The sequence below is a fragment of the Halichoerus grypus genome, chromosome 2, assembly GCF_964656455.1.
Source record: "Halichoerus grypus chromosome 2, mHalGry1.hap1.1, whole genome shotgun sequence".
Lineage (NCBI taxonomy): Eukaryota > Metazoa > Chordata > Mammalia > Carnivora > Phocidae > Halichoerus > Halichoerus grypus.
In genome coordinates this window covers 172,516,250-172,535,763 of record NC_135713.1, presented here as the reverse complement: position 1 = coordinate 172,535,763, position 19,514 = coordinate 172,516,250, and the positions used below count along the sequence as shown (strand labels likewise).

The 19,514-nt window shown below is 39.8% G+C and overlaps 1 protein-coding gene across 3 annotated transcripts in view; it reads right to left on the bottom strand.

The window, feature by feature from the left end:
• Positions 1-6,950: 6,950 nt before the first annotated feature.
• The window catches only part of TAF15 (TATA-box binding protein associated factor 15), a 29,656-nt gene continuing 17,092 nt past the window's right edge, over positions 6,951-19,514 (bottom strand). For all 3 annotated transcript variants that reach the window (XM_078063764.1, XM_078063766.1, XM_036094481.2), the window contains 9 exons: positions 16,101-16,135; positions 15,444-15,476; positions 14,112-14,221; positions 13,039-13,168; positions 10,221-10,313; positions 9,463-9,544; positions 9,256-9,344; positions 8,590-9,148; positions 6,951-7,269 (listed from right to left, as the gene is read on the bottom strand). In XM_078063764.1, coding sequence (XP_077919890.1) covers positions 7,230-7,269; positions 8,590-9,148; positions 9,256-9,344; positions 9,463-9,544; positions 10,221-10,313; positions 13,039-13,168; positions 14,112-14,221; positions 15,444-15,476; positions 16,101-16,135 — 1,171 coding nt within the window. In that variant the 3' untranslated portion in view covers positions 6,951-7,229. The remainder of the gene's footprint in view (positions 7,270-8,589; positions 9,149-9,255; positions 9,345-9,462; positions 9,545-10,220; positions 10,314-13,038; positions 13,169-14,111; positions 14,222-15,443; positions 15,477-16,100; positions 16,136-19,514) is intronic.

Here is a 19,514-nt window from a genome sequence, read left to right as displayed (position 1 = left end):
CACATAGTAAGCACCCAAATGTGAGCTGCTTTTCTCTCTTTTCCTCTCTTCAGTGTGGTCATGTGAGCCTGTGACCACCAGAGGTTAAAAACGTCCCGCCACCCCTATTAATTCCCCCAATCTGATTGAAGTGATCTAATGTGAGGTCAACTTCTTCCCATTAAGCAGAAAAAGGTCAAAGTAAAATAGATTCTCCTTTCCATTTCCCCACACTCTAGGTTCTAGAGTAGTCCAGTTCTTCTGAATCCAAAATGGTGTGTGTCACTCAGATGTATCTTCCTACCTACCCCACCACTTCCAGATACATGCTTTGCCTCATAGAGTTGTAAGTAAAAACCAAAAGAGCAGTGAAACTATTCTGGAGTATAAGCAACACTGCCTCCACGAGTGTGGCACGAAGACCAAAGATGGCAAAAATGATCTTTCTCTCTTGCCCACTCTGCACCTTTGGGCCAATGAACAATCTAATCCAAATTTCCCTGGGCCTTAACAGCCTGTGGGTACAAACAAGGGCTTAATAACTACATAATTCAGGCTCTCAACTCCTACAAAATCCTGCCCACAGATCTCCAACCCCTGCTCCTCCTCCTCCATATTTCTGGCTCTCTAGAGGATGGTCTTATTACTTGACCAGATACCAGTCTCTGCTCAACACCTCAATCCTAGTTTCATCAATCCTCATATCAGAAGATTTAAGACAGCACTGAACATAAAGCTCTGCAGACATGTATCATATGACCTCACTGATATGAGGAATTCTTAATCTCAGCAAACAAACTGAGGGTTGCTGGAGTGGGGGTGGGTGGGAGGGATGGGGTGGCTGGGTGATAGACACTGGGGAGGGTACGTGCTCTGGTAAGCGCTGTCAATTGTGCAAGACTGTTGAATCACAGATTTGTACCTCTGAAACAAATAATGCAATATATGTTAAGAAAGAAAAAAAAAGAAGATAGCAGGAGGGGAAGAATGAAGGGGGGGAATCGGAGGGGGAGACGAACCATGAGAGACGATGGACTCTGAAAAACAAACTGAGGGTTCTAGAGGGGAGGGGGGTGGGAGGATGGGTTATCCTGGTGATGGGTATTGAGGAGGGCACGTTCTGCATGGAGCACTGGGTGTTATGCACAAACAATGAATCATGGAACACTACATCAAAAACTAATGATGTGATGTATGGTGATTAACATAACAATAAAAAATTAAAAAAAAAAAAGCTCTGCAGAGAGCACCCACCATGTGGTACACCACCAATGTACTAGAGCATTCCCAGTACCAAAGCCACCTAGATTCAACACTCTGACAAAAATGCTTAATCCAAGCTGTGGCCAGTTTCTCTCTGAAGCCTGAAAGCCCACTTCTCTCAGCCAACAGGATCTGTTGGTATTGCTCTTTGGACACCATCCAAAATATAAGTTCCCCCCCTCTTCTCTCTCCTCTCTTTCTAATGAAACCCCTGAATACACCCTCCGATGGCAGCAGAAACAACAACAAAAGGCATATACACCCTCCTCCTCTTCCAACATTCTCATCCATCTCTGTGCTATAACTGAAATCTGGCGCTCTCCCTTGAACTAGCCTCTTCCCAAAGTCTTAGGTGTTGCTCAACCTCCTCCATTCCTTTCAATGTCACCATTGCCCTGTGCCTTCATATAAAAATCACTGCTTCTCTGAGGGTCTTGGCTCTTAATTATCCCACCCTCTGGTCCACTTCTCTATTTTCTCTCATTCATCGCCTGAACCTTAGTGTTCCTATCACCATGATGGTAACAACCATCCAACACCCCATCTCCTCGGTTCTTGATCTCAACTACAGAGGCTTCTCCCTTCCATTCACTTCAGCCACCCACTTCCATGGCCACACCTAGCCCCTGTCATCCCCAGGAATTGCTTCATCTCCAAAATGCTGAACATCTACTTGTGGACCCAAAGCTAGCTATCCAGCTCTTTTGATCCCCACTACCAGTTCTTTGAATCTCATCAATAACACTATGCTCTTGATGTCCCTACATTCTTCATTAACTTCCTTTTTTTCTTCCTACTCAGCCTGAACTTCATCCATCAACCATTAACCTCACTCTTCTCATACCTCTACTAGGTATGAGACAAATTTGAAATTTTTCTTCAGATTACTAGTTTCTGACTAGTAAAATCCCTAACCCTGGATCAAACTGCCTCTGTTCCTATAAGCAGGTTGCTGATTAAAGATGGAGAAAAATCACATATCCATACAGACTGTACCCACAGAACACTTGTTCCCTATGTTAACTGAGCTCGTATTGTTGCCTGGCAATTTTATGGGTTCCATACTTTCCTATTTCCTACAATGGTTGTTTCAAGCCTTCTCTGCTAGCCTCACATTTACTACAGTCTCTTCAAACCTTCTATCATATTCCGTAACTCTCAGCAGACCATTATACTTTACTATACTTGGAAGGGAAAAAGACATCAGATGGAATTACCTCAACTTCCTGCCACCTCTTTTATAAGCATCCTTCTACATAGTAAAGAGCATAGGCTCTAAGGCCAGATCCTTGGATTAGAATCCTGACTCTGCCACGCACTAGAGATGTGACCCTGAGCAAGTTGCTCAGCCTCAGTACCTCTGTTCCTCACTGTACCCTAGGAAAAGCCCCTTCCAAGTGGCAATCAAAATCATTTATACCATTCACCTCTTCTCTGAAAGGTTTCCTTTACCTCCTTTCACAGCATTATTGTGAGAATTAGTTAACACACAGACTGCTTGTAACAGTGCCTGGCACATGGTAACCTCCCCATAGATGTTAATCGTCTGTTACCATTATTACCAGCATCTGCAACTATCCTTACCTCCAGTAACAACGCAAGCAGCATTCTCCTCTTCTAAGGCAAATCCTTCACCAGTGTTCTGGTCACCATTCCTTCAAGGGATGTGAATATTAACTATCCCCATTTCCTTGCAAGGAGTGTATAAACATGCTTAATACTCACCCATCTTAAAAAATAATCTCCCACAAACCCACATCCCTGCCTAGATGCCTCCTCCTCTTAACTCACCCCCCCTCTAACCACCCTTCATAATCATGATTCTTAGTTGCTCATATTACTGGTCTCCATTTCTCTAATTTCCATTATTCACCATCCCACTTCATTTTGAGTTCAGAATTCAATTCTCTAACAAAAAGGCTTTTGCTAAGGCAGTGGTTCTCAAAAGGGGCAATTGTGCCCCCAAAAGGACATTTGGCAATGTTGGGAGACATTTTTAATTGTCACAACTGGGGGCTGCTACTGGTGTCTTGTGGTAGAGGTCAGGGATGCTGCTAAACATCCTACAATGCACAGGGCAGCCCCCCACAGCAAAGAATTATCCAATCCAAATGTCAGTAGTACCAAGGTTGAGAAACCCTGTGGTAAGATAATTTACAACCTCCATATCACTAAATAGGAGTGCTTTCTATCCTTTGTAACAGACTTGGCCTGGCTTGAGCACTTGACACCACTAGCTTCTCCCTCCTTAAAATCCACTCTTCCCTTGGGTTCTACCAATACCTCACTGGACATTCCCAGTCTCTATCTCAGGATCTTCTTCTATTATCTCAAATATTAGCATTTCTCAGGGTCCTGTCCTAGGCTCTTCTCTCTCTACATACTATCTCCCCAAACCATTAAAATCAACTGAGGCTCTTTTGGTTTTTTAAATGCCCAGGCCTAACAGATTTCACTGTCTTGGAGTGGAACCCAGCATCCTTGTGTTTTAAAAAACTTCCTCACTAATTCTAATATACAGCTTGGATGGTGAACAGTACTCTAGACAGTCTTACTGTAATTGTATCCACTCAGCACTTTACCATTTATATATTAATAGCTCTCATTAATCTCAAATCTGTATCTATAACAGATTCATTTATTTAGTCAATATTCATTGAGTACCTACTCTGAGCCTAACACTGTTCTAGGCAGTAGGGTAGAACACTGAAAGAGAGACAAGGTTCCCTACTCTCCTGGAGTTCATATTCTAATGGAGAAGAGAGAAATTGACAACCACAAAAAGATCATTCCAAATAGTGATAGATACTGTGATGACATTATAAGAGGAAATATGAGAGTCACTGGAGAGAGACAGTGTTTTTTGTTTTGTTTTTTTTAGAGAGAGGCAGTGTTTTAAATTGGAAGGCCAGGGATGGGGGCGCCTGGGTGGCTCAGTCCTTAAGCGTCTGCCTTCAGCGCAGGTCATGATCTCAGGGTCCTGGGATCGAGCCCCACATCGGGCTCCCTGCTCCACGGGAAGCCTGCTTCATCCTCTCCCACTCCCCCTGCTTGTGTTCCTCTCTGTCTCTGTCAAATAAATAAATAAAATCTTAAAAAAAAAAAAAAAAATAGGAAGGCCAGGGACGGGGGCTGGAATCTGACCCAACATTGCAGTGAAAAGGAGTCAGCCATGTGAATATTTGAGGAAGGAGAATCCTAGACTAAGCATATGCAAAGATACTGAAGCAGAAGCATATTTGGTACCATCAAGAATATGACCAATGTGGTTAAAGCAAGGTAAGTATGGATAAATGTTACATAATAAGGTTGGAGAGGGAGACAGAGGCCAGATCATAAGGGCTTTGCAAGCCAGGGTAAGGAATTTATAGCCAACATAGCCTACATGTAATAAAAGTCAATGGGGTGCCTAGCTGGTTCAGTCGGTAGAGCATGTGACTCTTAATCTCAGGGTCGTGAATTTAAGTCCCACATCGGGCATGGAGACTACTGAAAATAAAAATTAAAAAAAAAAAAGTCAATGAAAGGCTTTTAAGGCACGACACAGTCATTCAATTCACATCTTTACAGTATCATTTGGCTGCTATGGGAAAAACAGATTTTAGAGGAACAAGATTGTGTAGGGGGACCTATTAATAGGCTTTGCAACTGTACAGAAGAGAAAGAATTATAGTTCGTACCAGGATTGTAACCAAGAATATAAAGATGGTTTCGGGATATATTTTGGAGATTGAATTAAAAAGACCTGCAGGTACAGGATGAATGAAAGAGAAATCAAGTGTAAACTCTTAAGTTTTCTTTCTGGTCTGGGAGGACAGTGAAGACATTTACTGAGATGAGGAAGCCTAGGAAAAGAGAAACTGATCTGGAAAGGGAGATCAAAAGTTCTAATTAGTCCTGGCAGTGACCAAAAGAAAAAAAAAATGTTCTGTTCAGTGCATCCTAATGAAAAGGTCAAGTAGAGAGGCACCTAGGTGGATCAGTTGGTTAAGTGTCTGCCTTCGGCTCAGATCATGATCCTGGAGTCCCGGGGTCAAGCCCCATGTCCAGCTCCCCGCTCAGGGGGAGTCTGCTTCTCTCTCTGCCCCTCCCCCCAACTTATGCGCGTGCAAGTGCGCTCTCTCTCACACTCAAATAAAAAAAATCTTTAAAAAAAAAAAAAAAAAAGACTAGGTCAAGTAGGAAGGTGAATATAATCCAGAGTTAAGGGCAGAAGTCAAGACTAGAGACTTAAATTTGGTAGTCATCACTGTATTAGATGGTATTTAAAGCCACAGTCTGAATGAGTTCTTCCAGGATAAAAATGGGTGTAAACAGAAAGACAAAGGTGATCAGAACAAGCCCTGAGAAACTTCCAACATGTGAAGGTCAAGTAGAGAAATTAGCAAAGGAGACAGAAGTCAGTAAAGAAAAAAAATCAGGGTGCATAAATATTGAATGCCACTGTTTTCTAAGCTGCAGATTTACACACCCAGCTGCCTACTGAAATCACTCCCCTCATCTTGCTCCCAAACCTGTTCCTTTTCCCAGCGTCTCCTATTTAAATGAATAGCACATCTACCCATTACCAGGCCAGAAACCTGACTTCTCTCCCCACAATTTCTGACATCCAGCCAAATCCTGTCAAATGTCCCTCCCTCATTTCTCAAATCAATTTAGTTCTCTCCTCCTCATCCAGTCACTGTCTGAGCTCAGACCAGAATCTCTCTCACCTGGCTTATCATTCTGTTTCCAATCCAGTGTCTCCACAAGGCAGCCATAAGCATGTTTCAGTTGACGCCACTCAGGTCAGGCCACTCCCCTGGTTAAAATCTTTTAATAGCTCCCTATTCGGAGGCAGAGTAAAAATGAAATGCAAGGACCTTCTCACCAAGCTTGCTTACCTCTCCAGTCTTACCTTTTGCAGGCCCCTCCTTGAACTCCTCCCTCTAATCCAATGCACTACATACAATTCTCAAACACAGAGCTTGTTCTTCACTCTTTCTTCTCTTAATTCCTGACTTATTTGTTCATGTCGTTCATTTTCTGCTGGGAACACCATTTCCTCACCCAGCCTTCGTACTTGGCCAACTCCTACTCTTCCCTCAAGACTTACCAAGCCTTCTTGACCCCACGTGACTGGATTAAGTGTCCTTTCAATCAGCCTTCAAAACAACTTGTACTTATTCTTATTGGAGTACTTGTCAGACTGTATACTGTTTGCTTGATGGGCAACATATCCAGCATCTCGTGCAATGTCTCACCCTTGGTACGGGTAGGAGAGGTAGTTCTTTAAGTAACACACCATGCACACTGTATCTGGACCCTGGCTTGTCCTTCCTCTTCCTACCTGGCCCTTAGACCTCACATTCCTAGCATCTACAGCACTGCCCTAAATAAATGGTTCACAACTGTAAACTGCAATTAAACTGACTATCAAAACCACCTGGTAAACTTGATATAGATGCCTAGGCCTAGCTTCCCACACTTAACAAGTTCTGATCAATTAGACCTGGGGTGAGGCCTAGGAATCTGTAATTTTGACAACCTCTTCAGGTAATTCTGACATGCAGTCATTCTTGCAAACTACTACTCTAAACAGAGTAGGAGTTCAGTATTGTTGAAAGTAACATTATCAGTTCATGAAACAATGCACTTAATTCTTTAGGGTTAGAGTCTGCTGTAGCTGAATCCTGAGTGTGACAGAACAATGCACTAATGTACAAAAGTCCACAAAACAAGCAGCCTTTATTGCAGTAATACAAAACACTTTCCATTTTGGCAATATTTTACAACGCACTTAGCCTCAAGGGAGGTTGGAAACTAAACGGGAAAATTTCAATGGACATTTCTAAAAGAAAAACTGTCCCAGCCCTCCCACCCAAATAAAAATCCAAATGTCACTTAATTTCACTACCCAAGAAGAGGCCACGAGGAAAGCAGCAGGCAAAACTCTGGCAATTTCACTATGGATCATGTCAGAGACAAAGGAACATTCAAAACAGTCATCAGTATGGTCGGTTGCGCTGATCATTTCTGTAGTCGTTTCTAGGAATGAAAAATAAAGAGCCAGACTAAATTCTAATTTTCTACCAAGGGAGAGCATCAGACACTTCCTCAGGGTGCTGGTGACTGGCGTCTGTTTGACAATTTCTGTAAGAATGACACCATACCTAATTTATTTCTCTACTCCTAGAAGGTGCTTATTAATAAAGGCCTAATTTAACAGCTTTAAGACCCAGAAAGTTCCTAGAAGAAGCTTTTTGCTATCACTAACTCTTAAAAACTTCCCATCTAGAATAAGGACTCCAAACCACTGTGGTATTTCAGGAGGTCAGAGACTGTGCCTATTCCAGCTCTCTAAACAGAAGAGTGGCATAACAGAATTAAGCAAGCGAACATTGTCATGTAAGAATTCTGGGTCTGCCACTTACTATGTGACCCTGGAAAAGTTACTCAGTGTTTCTTACTCCACAAAATGGGAAATACATCTACCTCATGGGGTTGAGAGAAGGACTAGAACTAAAGAATACAGATACTTCCGCAGGATTTGCCACACAGTAAGAAGGGTTCAAAAGATAGTAATTACTAAGAGCTAACAATTACATAGCATTTACCATGGGCCAGGAACTGCCATAGTGTAGTAATCTAATATGACTCCTCGAAGGAGGTATTATTGGCTCCATTTTATAGATGAGAACACTGATGCTCCATAGGATTAAGTAACTTGCCTAAGGTCACATAGTAAATGGTGGAGCCAGAATTTGAACCCAGAGAAGTCTTGTCTCTGAACTCCATGCTATACTAATTCTCATACCTTATACTGCCTCTGGCATACAGATGCTTAGTGTAATAACTGGTGGTTCAACTTTTTCTGCCTCTACGCCATTCACATGCACAACACACTCCTATCAGTACCATCAGTGATTTTCATCTGGAAAAGGTATTACCAGAATCTCCAGAGAAACAACTACAGGGTGGCACAACACATAAGATTTCAGAAAACATACCCCTACCCCCATGAAAGGTGTGCTCCCCCTCACTTAAATTAAGAACCTCTGATTTACGTACAATTTTAAATTATCTCTCAATTATCTTTAGCCATGAGGAAGAATAACACATATTCATATACACACACTCACACCAATATAAAGATTTGTGAAACAGAATTTCCGAAACACAGTGAGTTTTAGAAATTTCTAAACGGGAAACTAAATGAACCTTCCCCATCCTCACTGAGAGCGCTTCCAATGAAAAATTCAAGTTCCAAAAAACTGGACCTTAAGAAAATGTGACAAAAAGGGTTCAGATCCTAAAGCCTAGGAGCGGTTGAGGTAAAATGGTTAACAAGTACATTCTAATACTCACCTTCCTCCCATTTTGCCTCCATAGCCGCCTCGGTCTCCTCCATAGCCGCCCCCACTCCTGTCACCTCCATAGCCGCCACCTCGGTCTCCACCGTAGCCCCCGCCGCCACCGCGGTCTCCTCCATAGCCCCCCCCACTGCGGTCTCCTCCATAGCCGCCTCGGTCTCCACCGTAGCCTCCTCCTCGGTCTCCACCATAGCCTCCTCCTCGGTCTCCACCATAGCCGCCTCCTCGGTCTCCTCCATAACCGCCTCCTCGGTCTCCACCGTAGCCTCCGCCTCGGTCTCCTCCATAACCGCCTCCTCGGTCCCCACCGTAACCACCTCCTCGGTCCCCACCATAGCCGCCCCCACTTCTGTCTCCACCATAGCCACCCCCACTTCTATCTCCTCCGTAGCCGCCGCCGCCACTTCTGTCTCCTCCGTAGCCGCCACCGCCACTTCTGTCTCCTCCGTAGCCGCCACCGCCACTTCTGTCTCCTCCGTAGCCACCTCGGTCTCCTCCTCTGCCCCCACGACCTCTGTAGCCCCTCTCTCCACCATAGCCTCTTCCCCGGAAGTCTGCAAGGTAGAGATGCAAACCAGTGAGGTCAACAGGATAATGTAAACCACCCTTAATGCTAGTCAAAAGATAAATGCCATGCAGATGCTGTTAAAAAGCAACCCACCTCCTCCTGAGGGACGAGAGTCCTCTGGTCTGGGCTCATTACACTGGTTGCAGGAATTCCTTCGAGCAAAGTTCATATTTCCACATGACCTGAGAAAGGGGGAAAATAAAAATGTTCAATAGTTTCCAATTGAATCAGAACCCCCTCTTGCATCCTCCAACCCCAATCCCAACTCCTACTACCGCCAGAGTTAATAAGGATACTTACGGATTAGGGCAAACCCAGTCCCCACTTTTGGGGTCTCCACCTCTCCCCTGAAAGCCTCCACGACCTCTATATCCTCCACGGCCTGGGGTTAAGAAAGGTGGGAGAGAAAAATCAGCACCCGACATTAACACAGCAGAAGAAAAGCACCAGATGAAAGAATTAAGAGCAAGTAACCATCAATAACTTGGTGGCCACCCCCAAAATTAACCCCTATGGTAGAACTCTGATTCTTTCATTTGACGCTTTAGTTAGTAAATCCAAAAAATGTGGGAAAAGATCCCAGGCACATATTACAGTGCAAACAATGCACTAAAAAACTTCAAAGTCCACTTTCTATTATAATACCCTCCCTGGTTTGAGAATCTCAGTGATAAAGGTAGAGAAGACATATTTCAAATTTAAGGAACTAAACACAATGGAAATGAACAAGGTGGCAGCAACTCTATCAGAGAACTTATAAACTGGTCAGATTACCTAATTAGGTATCATTTAAACAACTGCCTCCTGATCTCCAGGTGAATAACAAACTGCCACGAAGCTTTCCAAAGGGATTTCTAGAACCTTCTTCCAACTACTTTCTTAGCTATTATGACACCTTATTTACCCAATCTCCTTTCAGTACCCACTCTCACTTTAAGATAGAAGGAAAAAAACCTACGGGGAGAAAGAGGTAGTAGTTCACACAACAGAGACAGAACATGGACTCAAATTCAAACCCTTTGTACAATATCCAGGCCTGTGAGCGACAAGTGTCTTACCTCGTCGCCCACCTCCACTTCCACCCCCTCTCATGAATTCAGGTCTTCTGGTAGCAAAGGACACTTTAATGATGTTGCCATGGAATTCTTTTCCTAAGAAGAAAAAAAAAAGTTTTGAAGAAATGCTACTCCACATCTCCACCTCTCAACAAAAATATAAAACTGTCCTGAAAATTTTCAGTTTCAGAGCAGTAACGGACATCCTCACACAAATTCAAACACACCAGTGTTCCCTAAGAAGTCAAGGTAACAGTGCTAAAACATGATACAATCTATTGAATAGAGCAGATCTGTCACTGAGATGCAGTTACTTCTTACCAAGCAAAAAAACGCCCACATCTAATATTTGTAATATGAAAAGAGCCAAGTGCAGAACCATGTGTGTAGTGTGTCACCACTTCTGCTTTATAAAGGGAATGAATGTGTGGGTGTGCACACATGTGTGCACACGTGCCTTTACATGCACATACATGCTATATATACACTGCCTATTATGCTCAACTCTCAGGAGGGGAAAAGAGATCACTGGGGGTCAAAGGTAGAAAGAAAGCTCATTTTTTATTCTATACTTCTGGTACAGTTTGAAACTCTTTTACTATATGCAAGTAGTATCTTTAAAAATAATACATGCCAGAAAAATGAAAGCATATGTGATTACTTACACACATGCACACACACCTCTATTCTGCAGCCCCAGGGCCTTAGAGACAGTAACTAATCTTTTTACTTTATATTAAACAAGAGGATTCATAAAATGGTCACAATTCCAGGAGCCTTAGCTCCCTAATCAAAGCACTTATTATTATGGCTGGCAACTTTACAGAGTATCAGACAGTAGGACCTAGGAAGCCACTCATGGATCAGTATTTTCAAAGCTGTAGAATGACCTGAACTATGGAGTTAGGTTTAAGAGGCTCATATGACCTGTGGGCAAAAAGCACAATTATTTTTGAACATATGAGCAAAAGAGATTGTTTTTTAATTCACAAGTGAATTTAATTCCTCAAGTGAGGAAGAAAGGACCTAGCCTTCAAGAGCAAGATGATGAGGCCTGACAGAATAATGCAAAAAAGGTAAAGAATATGAAGGTGAAGTTAAGAATGGCAAAAATGGACAGGGAAAGAAACAACAAATGTTGGAGAGGTTGTGGAGAAAGGGGAACCCTCTTACACTGTTGGTGGGAATGCAAGTTGGTACAGCCACTTTGGAAAACAGTGTGGAGGTTCCTCAAAAATTTAAAAATAGAGCTACCCTATGACCCAGCAATTGCACTCCTGGGTATTTACCCCAAAGACGCAGATGTAGTGAAAAGAAGGGCCATATGCACCCCAATGTTCACAGCAGCAACGTCCGCAATAGCCAAACTGTGGAAAGAGCCGAGATGCCCTTCAACAGATGAATGGATAAAGAAGATGTGGTCCATATATACAATGGAATATTACTCAGCCATCAGAAAGGATGAATACCCAACTTTTACATCAACATGGATGGGACTGGAGGAGATTATGCTAAGTGAAATAAATCAAGCAGAGAAAGTCAATTATCATATGGTTTCACTTATTTGTGGAACATAAGAAATAGCATGGAGGGCATTAGGAGAAGGAAGGGAAAAATGGGGGGGGGGAATTGGAGGGAGAGATGAACCATGAGACTATGGACTCTGAGAAACAAACAGGGTTTTAGAGGGGAGGGGGGAGGGGGGATTAGTTAGCCCGGTGATGGGTATTAAGGAGGGCACATACTGCATGGAGCACTGGTGTTATACAAAAACAATGGGTCGTGGATCACCACATCAAAAACCAATGAATGTATTGTATGGTGACTAACATAACATAATAAAATTTTTTAAAAATTTTAAAAAAAAATTTAAAAAAAGAATATGAAGGTGAAGACAGAGTATCACAATCTCATTTTTGAAGAAATGCAATTATGTTTTAAAGACACAGGTACAATAATCTCAGAACCAGAAGGGACCTCAGGTGTCTGTCAATCTAATCTAGCATGGTTAAGTCCTTCAGAGACTGTGGATCCAGACTACCTGAGTTTGAATCCTGACTCTACCAGTTATGCTATGATCCTGGAAATTATACAGCTTCTCTGTGCCTCAGTTTCAACATCTAAAAAACAGTAATAATAGGCTGTCTCATAGGGTTACTATGAGGATCAAACTGAATTAATGCATATAAAACTTTTAGAACTATGCCTAGCCTATAAACCACAGTAAACATGCAGTAAGTGTTGGTTTTTATTAGAGAACAAAACAATGAATTTCTAGTAACGTGGGGAAATGACTGTTAAAATGTTAAGTGAAAAAAGCATGAGACAAAACTACATTTGGAGTATAATGACAAACTTTTTAAAATGCTTTTAAAAGAGTGGAGTTAAATTTAATAAAAAATATTATCAATGGTTATTTCTGAGTAGAGGACTACGGATGCTTTACTGCTTTCTTCTACTTTCCCGTATTTTCTCGTTTTTGGGGGGGGAAACGTCTTAATATTTCTTCCAAGTATGTATTAGCTTTGTATTTGAAGGGAAATTAATCTAAATTTACAAAGAGAGTTAAGCAGGCCAACCCTCGAAATCTCCATCAGGGTGGCTTCAAGCACAAGGTAGAATAATAAGGAAATATTGAGGACAAACGAGAAAGCTCATCTACTTCATTTCTAAATGTATGTAAAAACTCTGCCCTTTATTTTTAATAAAATATCCACAAAAGTAAACATGAAAATAACCAGTCTACCAGAATATATTTTGACTTCAAGGCTAGAAAACATTTATCCAAACTGCATATTGAAACTGTATGAATAAGATATACCATCAAACCAGTCAATGGCTGCCTTAGCTGAAGGAGGGTCATCAAATGACACTGTTGCCTCTCCTTTTGGCTTCCCTGTGTCCTTGTCTGTATACAGATTTATCATTGGTTTTCCCGTCTTCTTATTTGTCTGAGGAACAAACAAGTTGGTATTAGCTTTTTAAAAAAAAAGTGATCATAAACCACACAATTAAAGATTTTTTAAAGGAATTCACATATCCGTACTACAAATATTATGTACCTAATATAAAAATTAAGTTACCTATAGGTTCTGAAAACTCTCTTAAGATATATTAAGTGAACCCAAGCTACGAAAATGATACATAGTATACTGTTTTATCTATGTATAATTTCTTTTAGATAATGCTTCATGTAAATATATACCTTGTAAAACATAAAAAAAAAGTCAGGAAGAATGTACACCAGGCAAATTAACAGATTACCACTAAGGTATACACACTGCAGCTGGCTGGGATGGGAGTGGAAGACAAATAAGAATGTTTACTCTTCAGAACTGTATGAATTTTTTACATGTCATGGGTAAATGAGTAATTCCACAGACACCAAAATAAGGACAACTGCAAACTGATTTCAGGTAAATGCTACAATCTACTAACACTACTCTAACTGCTGCTTTCTAAGTTGAAGAGAGGAGAAATACGTGCATGAAACAAATGGTGCAGGATACAAGTTAAATACACAATAAACAATACAATTATGAAATAAAGCATCAGATACTGGGCTAATATGTAACGCAGTTTGCATATAATGGCCTTTCAGAATCTATAAAATGTTCTCACAATCTCATTTGGTTCTCACAATTTTAGGAGCTAGGCAGAGACTATTTTTAGAGCCGAAGACTGAAAGCTAAAGCTGTAGAAGGCTGTGGAAAGATAAACAAGTAAGGAATAAAATTTTCATGTATTTAGCAAATTTAGCAAAAGGCCTACAGACACAGTTGGGCATGTGTATCAGGGAATTTTAAGAGATATAATCTTATGTAATCTATGTATCTTAACTATAGTATGTTAATAATTAGGAGATTTTCAACATAAGCCATACTTTCTACTCACCTTGATAATTCCTATTTGTTTAAAGAACTCCCCCACTTGATCTGTAGACACACCCTCCCCAAGTCCTTGCACAAAGATTGTGTTGTTATCTGAATTATCAGATTCTGAATCTAAGGGGGAAAAAAATTATGGTTAATTTTACATATTCCTTGGTTTTACATCCTGTTCAGTAATCAAGAGCAGTAATTTATTGTCCAATATTCAACTGTTTCTATGACCAAAAGGAAAAAGGACCAATATACAAAAAATCTTGTATCAACATGCAAAGTGGTCACCATAGTTATTTGGTAGTAGATCAATCCTTACAAATAAACTTCAGTTAAAGTGGATCAAGTCCACACTCTGTGAAATACAGACCAATTAAGGGAGATCTTAGATATCTTACTCTTTAGATTCAGATACAGGGCTGAAGCTCATGAAGAGATGAAGACAGTTAGTATTAATTAGCATTCCTTTCTTTGGAGAGCTTTAACACTTTTATGGCTAATCAGTACTTTTAAGGCTCTCAGTAGAAAATTCCCCAAATCTGACACTTTGGACTTCCAAGCAAGCCAAGCACAACTGCTGGTTTCCCAATCATTGCAATAAGCTTTGTATATACCAGAGGGTAGGGGCACCTTGACACACACCTTACCTTACACGCACACTTTTGGATTAGTACAACAAAGTAAGAAAGATGTACAAAAATTCAGTCCATCAAGGGATAATTCAGAAATTGCCATCCATATAGAATACTTTGGCATCTTAATAAAAACAGAAGTTCTGATTTCAATATATATTAAAATTTTTTGGCTCAAATAGATTTTTAATATCTAAATTATAACTTCCAAAAGGCTCCAGGTAGCCCTGAATTTCATTTAAAAATAAAAGCCACATGAAATTAGTGACCTCTGCCCAGAGTAAGACAATTCTCCCCATGTATGAATTCAGGTTTCTTAGGCCCACTAAGGGGACTACCAATCCGATGTAAAATTTTCTTAAACATAGTTTTTCTACTTCAAATGCCCAATGATACCAACTCTCTCAAATCTGATTTGTAGTTATTTAAATAAGTAATGTTAATTAGCAATACAAGATCAAGTATTTTTTCACAAAAGAAAAAGCAGAGCATAGGAAACCACAAACATAGCAATTTTCCCCAGCAAACTTTCCAATTTCCCTGAATTTTTCTTTCCGGTATGTTTTTAGAAGTGAAGCTCCCTAATTCCAGAAACACTACCAATTAAATCTTCCTCCTGCCCTAACTCCTCCAAACAGACACACTTTTCCCTTGAAAAGTTGGAAAACTAATACTCTCTTAATGGCAAAGTCACAAACTACCATAAACCTTACCAGCATCTGGTCTGGGTCCATAATCCCTGTGACCTAAGGGAAAAAAAAAGAAAAAGAAAAAGAAAAAAAGCTATTTAAGGCAACTCATTAGAAATCATGAAAAAAATAGTAATAAAAACCAAGGCATGAAAGTCAATACTTCCAAAATCCTTGAAAGTCAACCATCACAGATTTACAAAGTAAATATATAAATTAAGTTTTATTAAGTTTAAGAAATCAAGATGAAAGTCAATTATTTCCTTAAATTTGTCCCAGACGGTACCCGCCACTTTGGCATTATGCTAGTATCACTTTTGTTAAGCTCTGGTTGTGAAGGCTGATTGGAAAACCCTAATAATTTAACAACACCATGTCAGCTACCTTTATTAAAAAAATGTATTGTCAAGATCCAGTGAAAGTCTCATTCATCGGTCACCACAGACTCTTTCATGCAAATTCACTGTGTAGAAACCCATTGGACTGTTTGAGATCAACTTTGACTTTTTAAAATGTTTTCTTTGATATATATGTATATACATATAATTTTTTTTTAAAGCACACAACACACACCAGCCTCAACAGGGTAAGAAAGGGCTTAGACTGCGTCTGCGGGATATTGGTGGCTTTTAGATTTATATAGCATTTCCACTGAAACATTTTGGGATACTCAGCACTTACCACCAAAATTTTTGAAGCCACCGCGGTCACCACCACTGCAGAGGAAAAATTGAAGAAATGATTTCTTCCTTAAGTCTCTAATGTGCTGAGCCCTGGGCTCAATCTACACTTAACTGTCACAAGTAGAGCGCCTAGGGAAACAGTAGCACCTCTAACTTTCCAGTAAATTCCATTTCATAGACTCCAAAATGTTGTTTTCACCTAAGTGTTTTCCCAAGGATCTATTTCCACAAGGTTGCCTTTTCAAGCTTATCACAGAATGTATCTCATATACTCTTATTTTAAAATCTTCCCAACCCCAAGCCAAAGGGATACTATTCATATCATAACTTAAAAGCTGGAGGCACAGAATGAAGAATGCTAAACTGGAGCAAACATTCTTTCCAAGGGGGTATTTTTTTAAATATGAGGAAAAAGACTAGAAGAACAATATAAAGCTAGGTTAAGATTCTTTTTTTTTTTTTTTTTTTTTTTTTAAAGATTTTATTTATTTATTTGACAGAGAGAGACACAGCGAGAGAGGGAACACAAGCAGGGGGAGTGGGAGAGGGAGAAGCAGGCTTTCCGCAGAGCAGGGAGCCCGATGCGGGGCTCGATCCCAGGACCCTGAGACCATGACCTGAGCTGAAGGCAGACGCTTAACGACTGAGCCACCCAGGCGCCCCTAGGTTAAGATTCTGATAGCAGAATGGGAGATAAAAATTTCAGTAGTATGTTCTATTTTGATATCAAATTGTGGGTTTTATGAGATGAAGAAAAAAAGCGAGGTACATATATACACAAAAGTGAGCCTGAATGAAAGTAGTCTTAAAAAATCTCAAATCATTCAGAAATCTGAAAAAATGAACACTAAAAGAAAGCATAACTTAAAACTGCTCTCTTACTCTATACCCACTTTAATATACGAGATCTCTTCATATCAGAGCTACTGAGATTCATGCTGCCAAATGCTCTGTACACCAATCAGTAGACCGTTATCAGAGACAGAATGCAACATACTCCAATATCGCAGGTGCCCACAAGAAAATGACTAGGCAAATTTCCACTGACAGATAAGTCAATGGTCTTTGTGTGCATAAATCTATGTAAGAAATCTAAGATCTCTCTCATCAAGAAACTGTTTAAATATTCATACATTAAAAGCTTGTTTCTCTTGCCTGAACTAAGTAATCCTCCAAGATTCACATGCTGTCGTGGAAATAAAAACACCCAGTTTTCAGACGGTGACACCTAATATTCTACTACTATTAATCATCTTCTACTATAATCCAAGAAACTAATCCAATACACTAAGCTCTCTTCAATGCTTAAAAGCTTCTCCTGTAATGATAACACTGCCCCCTCTAGCCTCTAGATAGATGGCTTTTCTGAGCCATCCTGAGAAAAACCGCTCTAACTAAATGAGAAAGCAGTCTTCTTTTATAAGTCTATTCTACTACCTTGATGTAAAATCTCCCCTTGCAACCAGCTTAGGTATAGACACATGCATCTTAATTCGTTATTAATTTTATTTAATTTCCAGGAAGACTATAAGGAGAATAAGGCTATTTCAAGGCTATGTCGACAATATAAAGCTCAGGTCCACTTTATATACATATAGTCTCCTATTCAGTCTCTAAGACCCCTCTTTTCAGAACAGTACCCAAGCCCTTCCTACACTTCTCACTGACCTGTGTATCACTGCTTAACTCTTTTAAGAAAGGAAAGCCAACAGAGTTCTTGAGATTCATCTGCTAAAAATCTTATTACTAGAAACCAAGATATCTCAGGTTTCTTCAAAGATGATCATGAGAACTCAAAAAAAAAAAAGAGGAAAGAACCAGTGAAAATATTAAGCCCGCATTCCTGTCAGGTGGTTAAAGTCCCCAGGATAAAGTAGATTCTTTAAATAGGAAATTTTTACAAGTAAGTGCTCTAAGAGATACCTCTTACTTATTTTGCTGTCATCTTTTTTTTTTAATTTTTTATTGTTATGTTAATCACCATACATTACATCATTAGTTTTTGATGTAGTGTCTGTGTCATCTTAAACCAAGTACCAAACTGTTTATCTGGCCACAGTGGAGAGAAAATATGCAATTACATATAACAGCTAATTCTTGTATTTTCTATTCTGGCCGGCAATATAACTTTGAACAATAAAAAAAGGATATACCACTGCAAAATAAAAGTGCTATAAAACAAATGACATTTGAATACGTTTATTATTTCCTATTTCTCCATATAATGACATTTTAACTTAAATCACCTTCATTGAGCATTTCCTTTAAAAATACGGCAGCTGAAGATTTCAACACAATGGCCATAAATATGAAAACATCACAGTGCATTTGAAAAAGTACTAGTCTTCAAACTCAGAGACTCAGGGTATACTCTTTACTATCACTAATCAATCTTGAAAATTTGGACAAGTCAGTAATTCTCCCTAGGCTTCAGTTTCCTCCTTCACAGAATAAGGGTTTACATTCCCGCTACTCAAAGAGTGGTCCAGGGAATAGCAGCACAGGCAGAGCCTGAGAGCAACTCAGAAAAGCAGGATGGCAGGCCCCACCCCATACCTACTGAATCAGAATCTGCATTTTAATAAGATCCCCAAGGAATTCATATGTAAAGTTTGGGAAGCACCAGTCTAGATGATCTACAATCCTACGTGAAGTTTTCTTTCAAGTTCAAATGTTTCAATTATTTTTCTCTTCACTTATTAAGAAATTCCATATGAACTAGTTATATTACAATCCCTTATAAGTAAATTTATTATATTAAATACACTAAATAAACCTCAAGTAGTACTCACTATTAAATATTTAACAAAAGATGGGCCTGTGGTTAAGAATCTTTCAAACCTACAGTCAGGTTACAAGTCCCTTTTCCATAAACCAAGTTGAGGCTTCACTAGTCAATTAAGACAATAAAGATACAGGAACATCTGGGTCAAGATGTTGCCACAACAATTTGTCTTCCTCCCAGAAAAAGCAGCAAATGTGTACACATAAAGAATTCCTGAAGTAAGGACATCTGAAGGTAAAGTAGTAGAGATATTTAGAGATTAAACATCCTCAAATGTATGGCTGAGTGTCCCCTGCATAAGAAAACCAACTATATATTCTTGACTCAACTATGGAAATTGTCCCAAGTTCAAAACCACAATGAACAGCCTACCCTAAGGTAGACTGAGGGTTCTTTCATTGTTACAGTATTACATATGTAGAGGAGAAGACAGTCATTTAACTTGATGGTCATTTAATTTCAGGTGCTTGTCAAGAAAAAGTTCTTTGACAGAATCTCTACTCCAAATCTTTCATTTTAAGAAAAATCTAAATATATCTATTCAAGGACTTAAACTGAGAAAAAGTAAAAGGACAATATAGGAATCTTTGTTTCCAGAAAATCCATTATCTAGACAGAAAAAGGGAC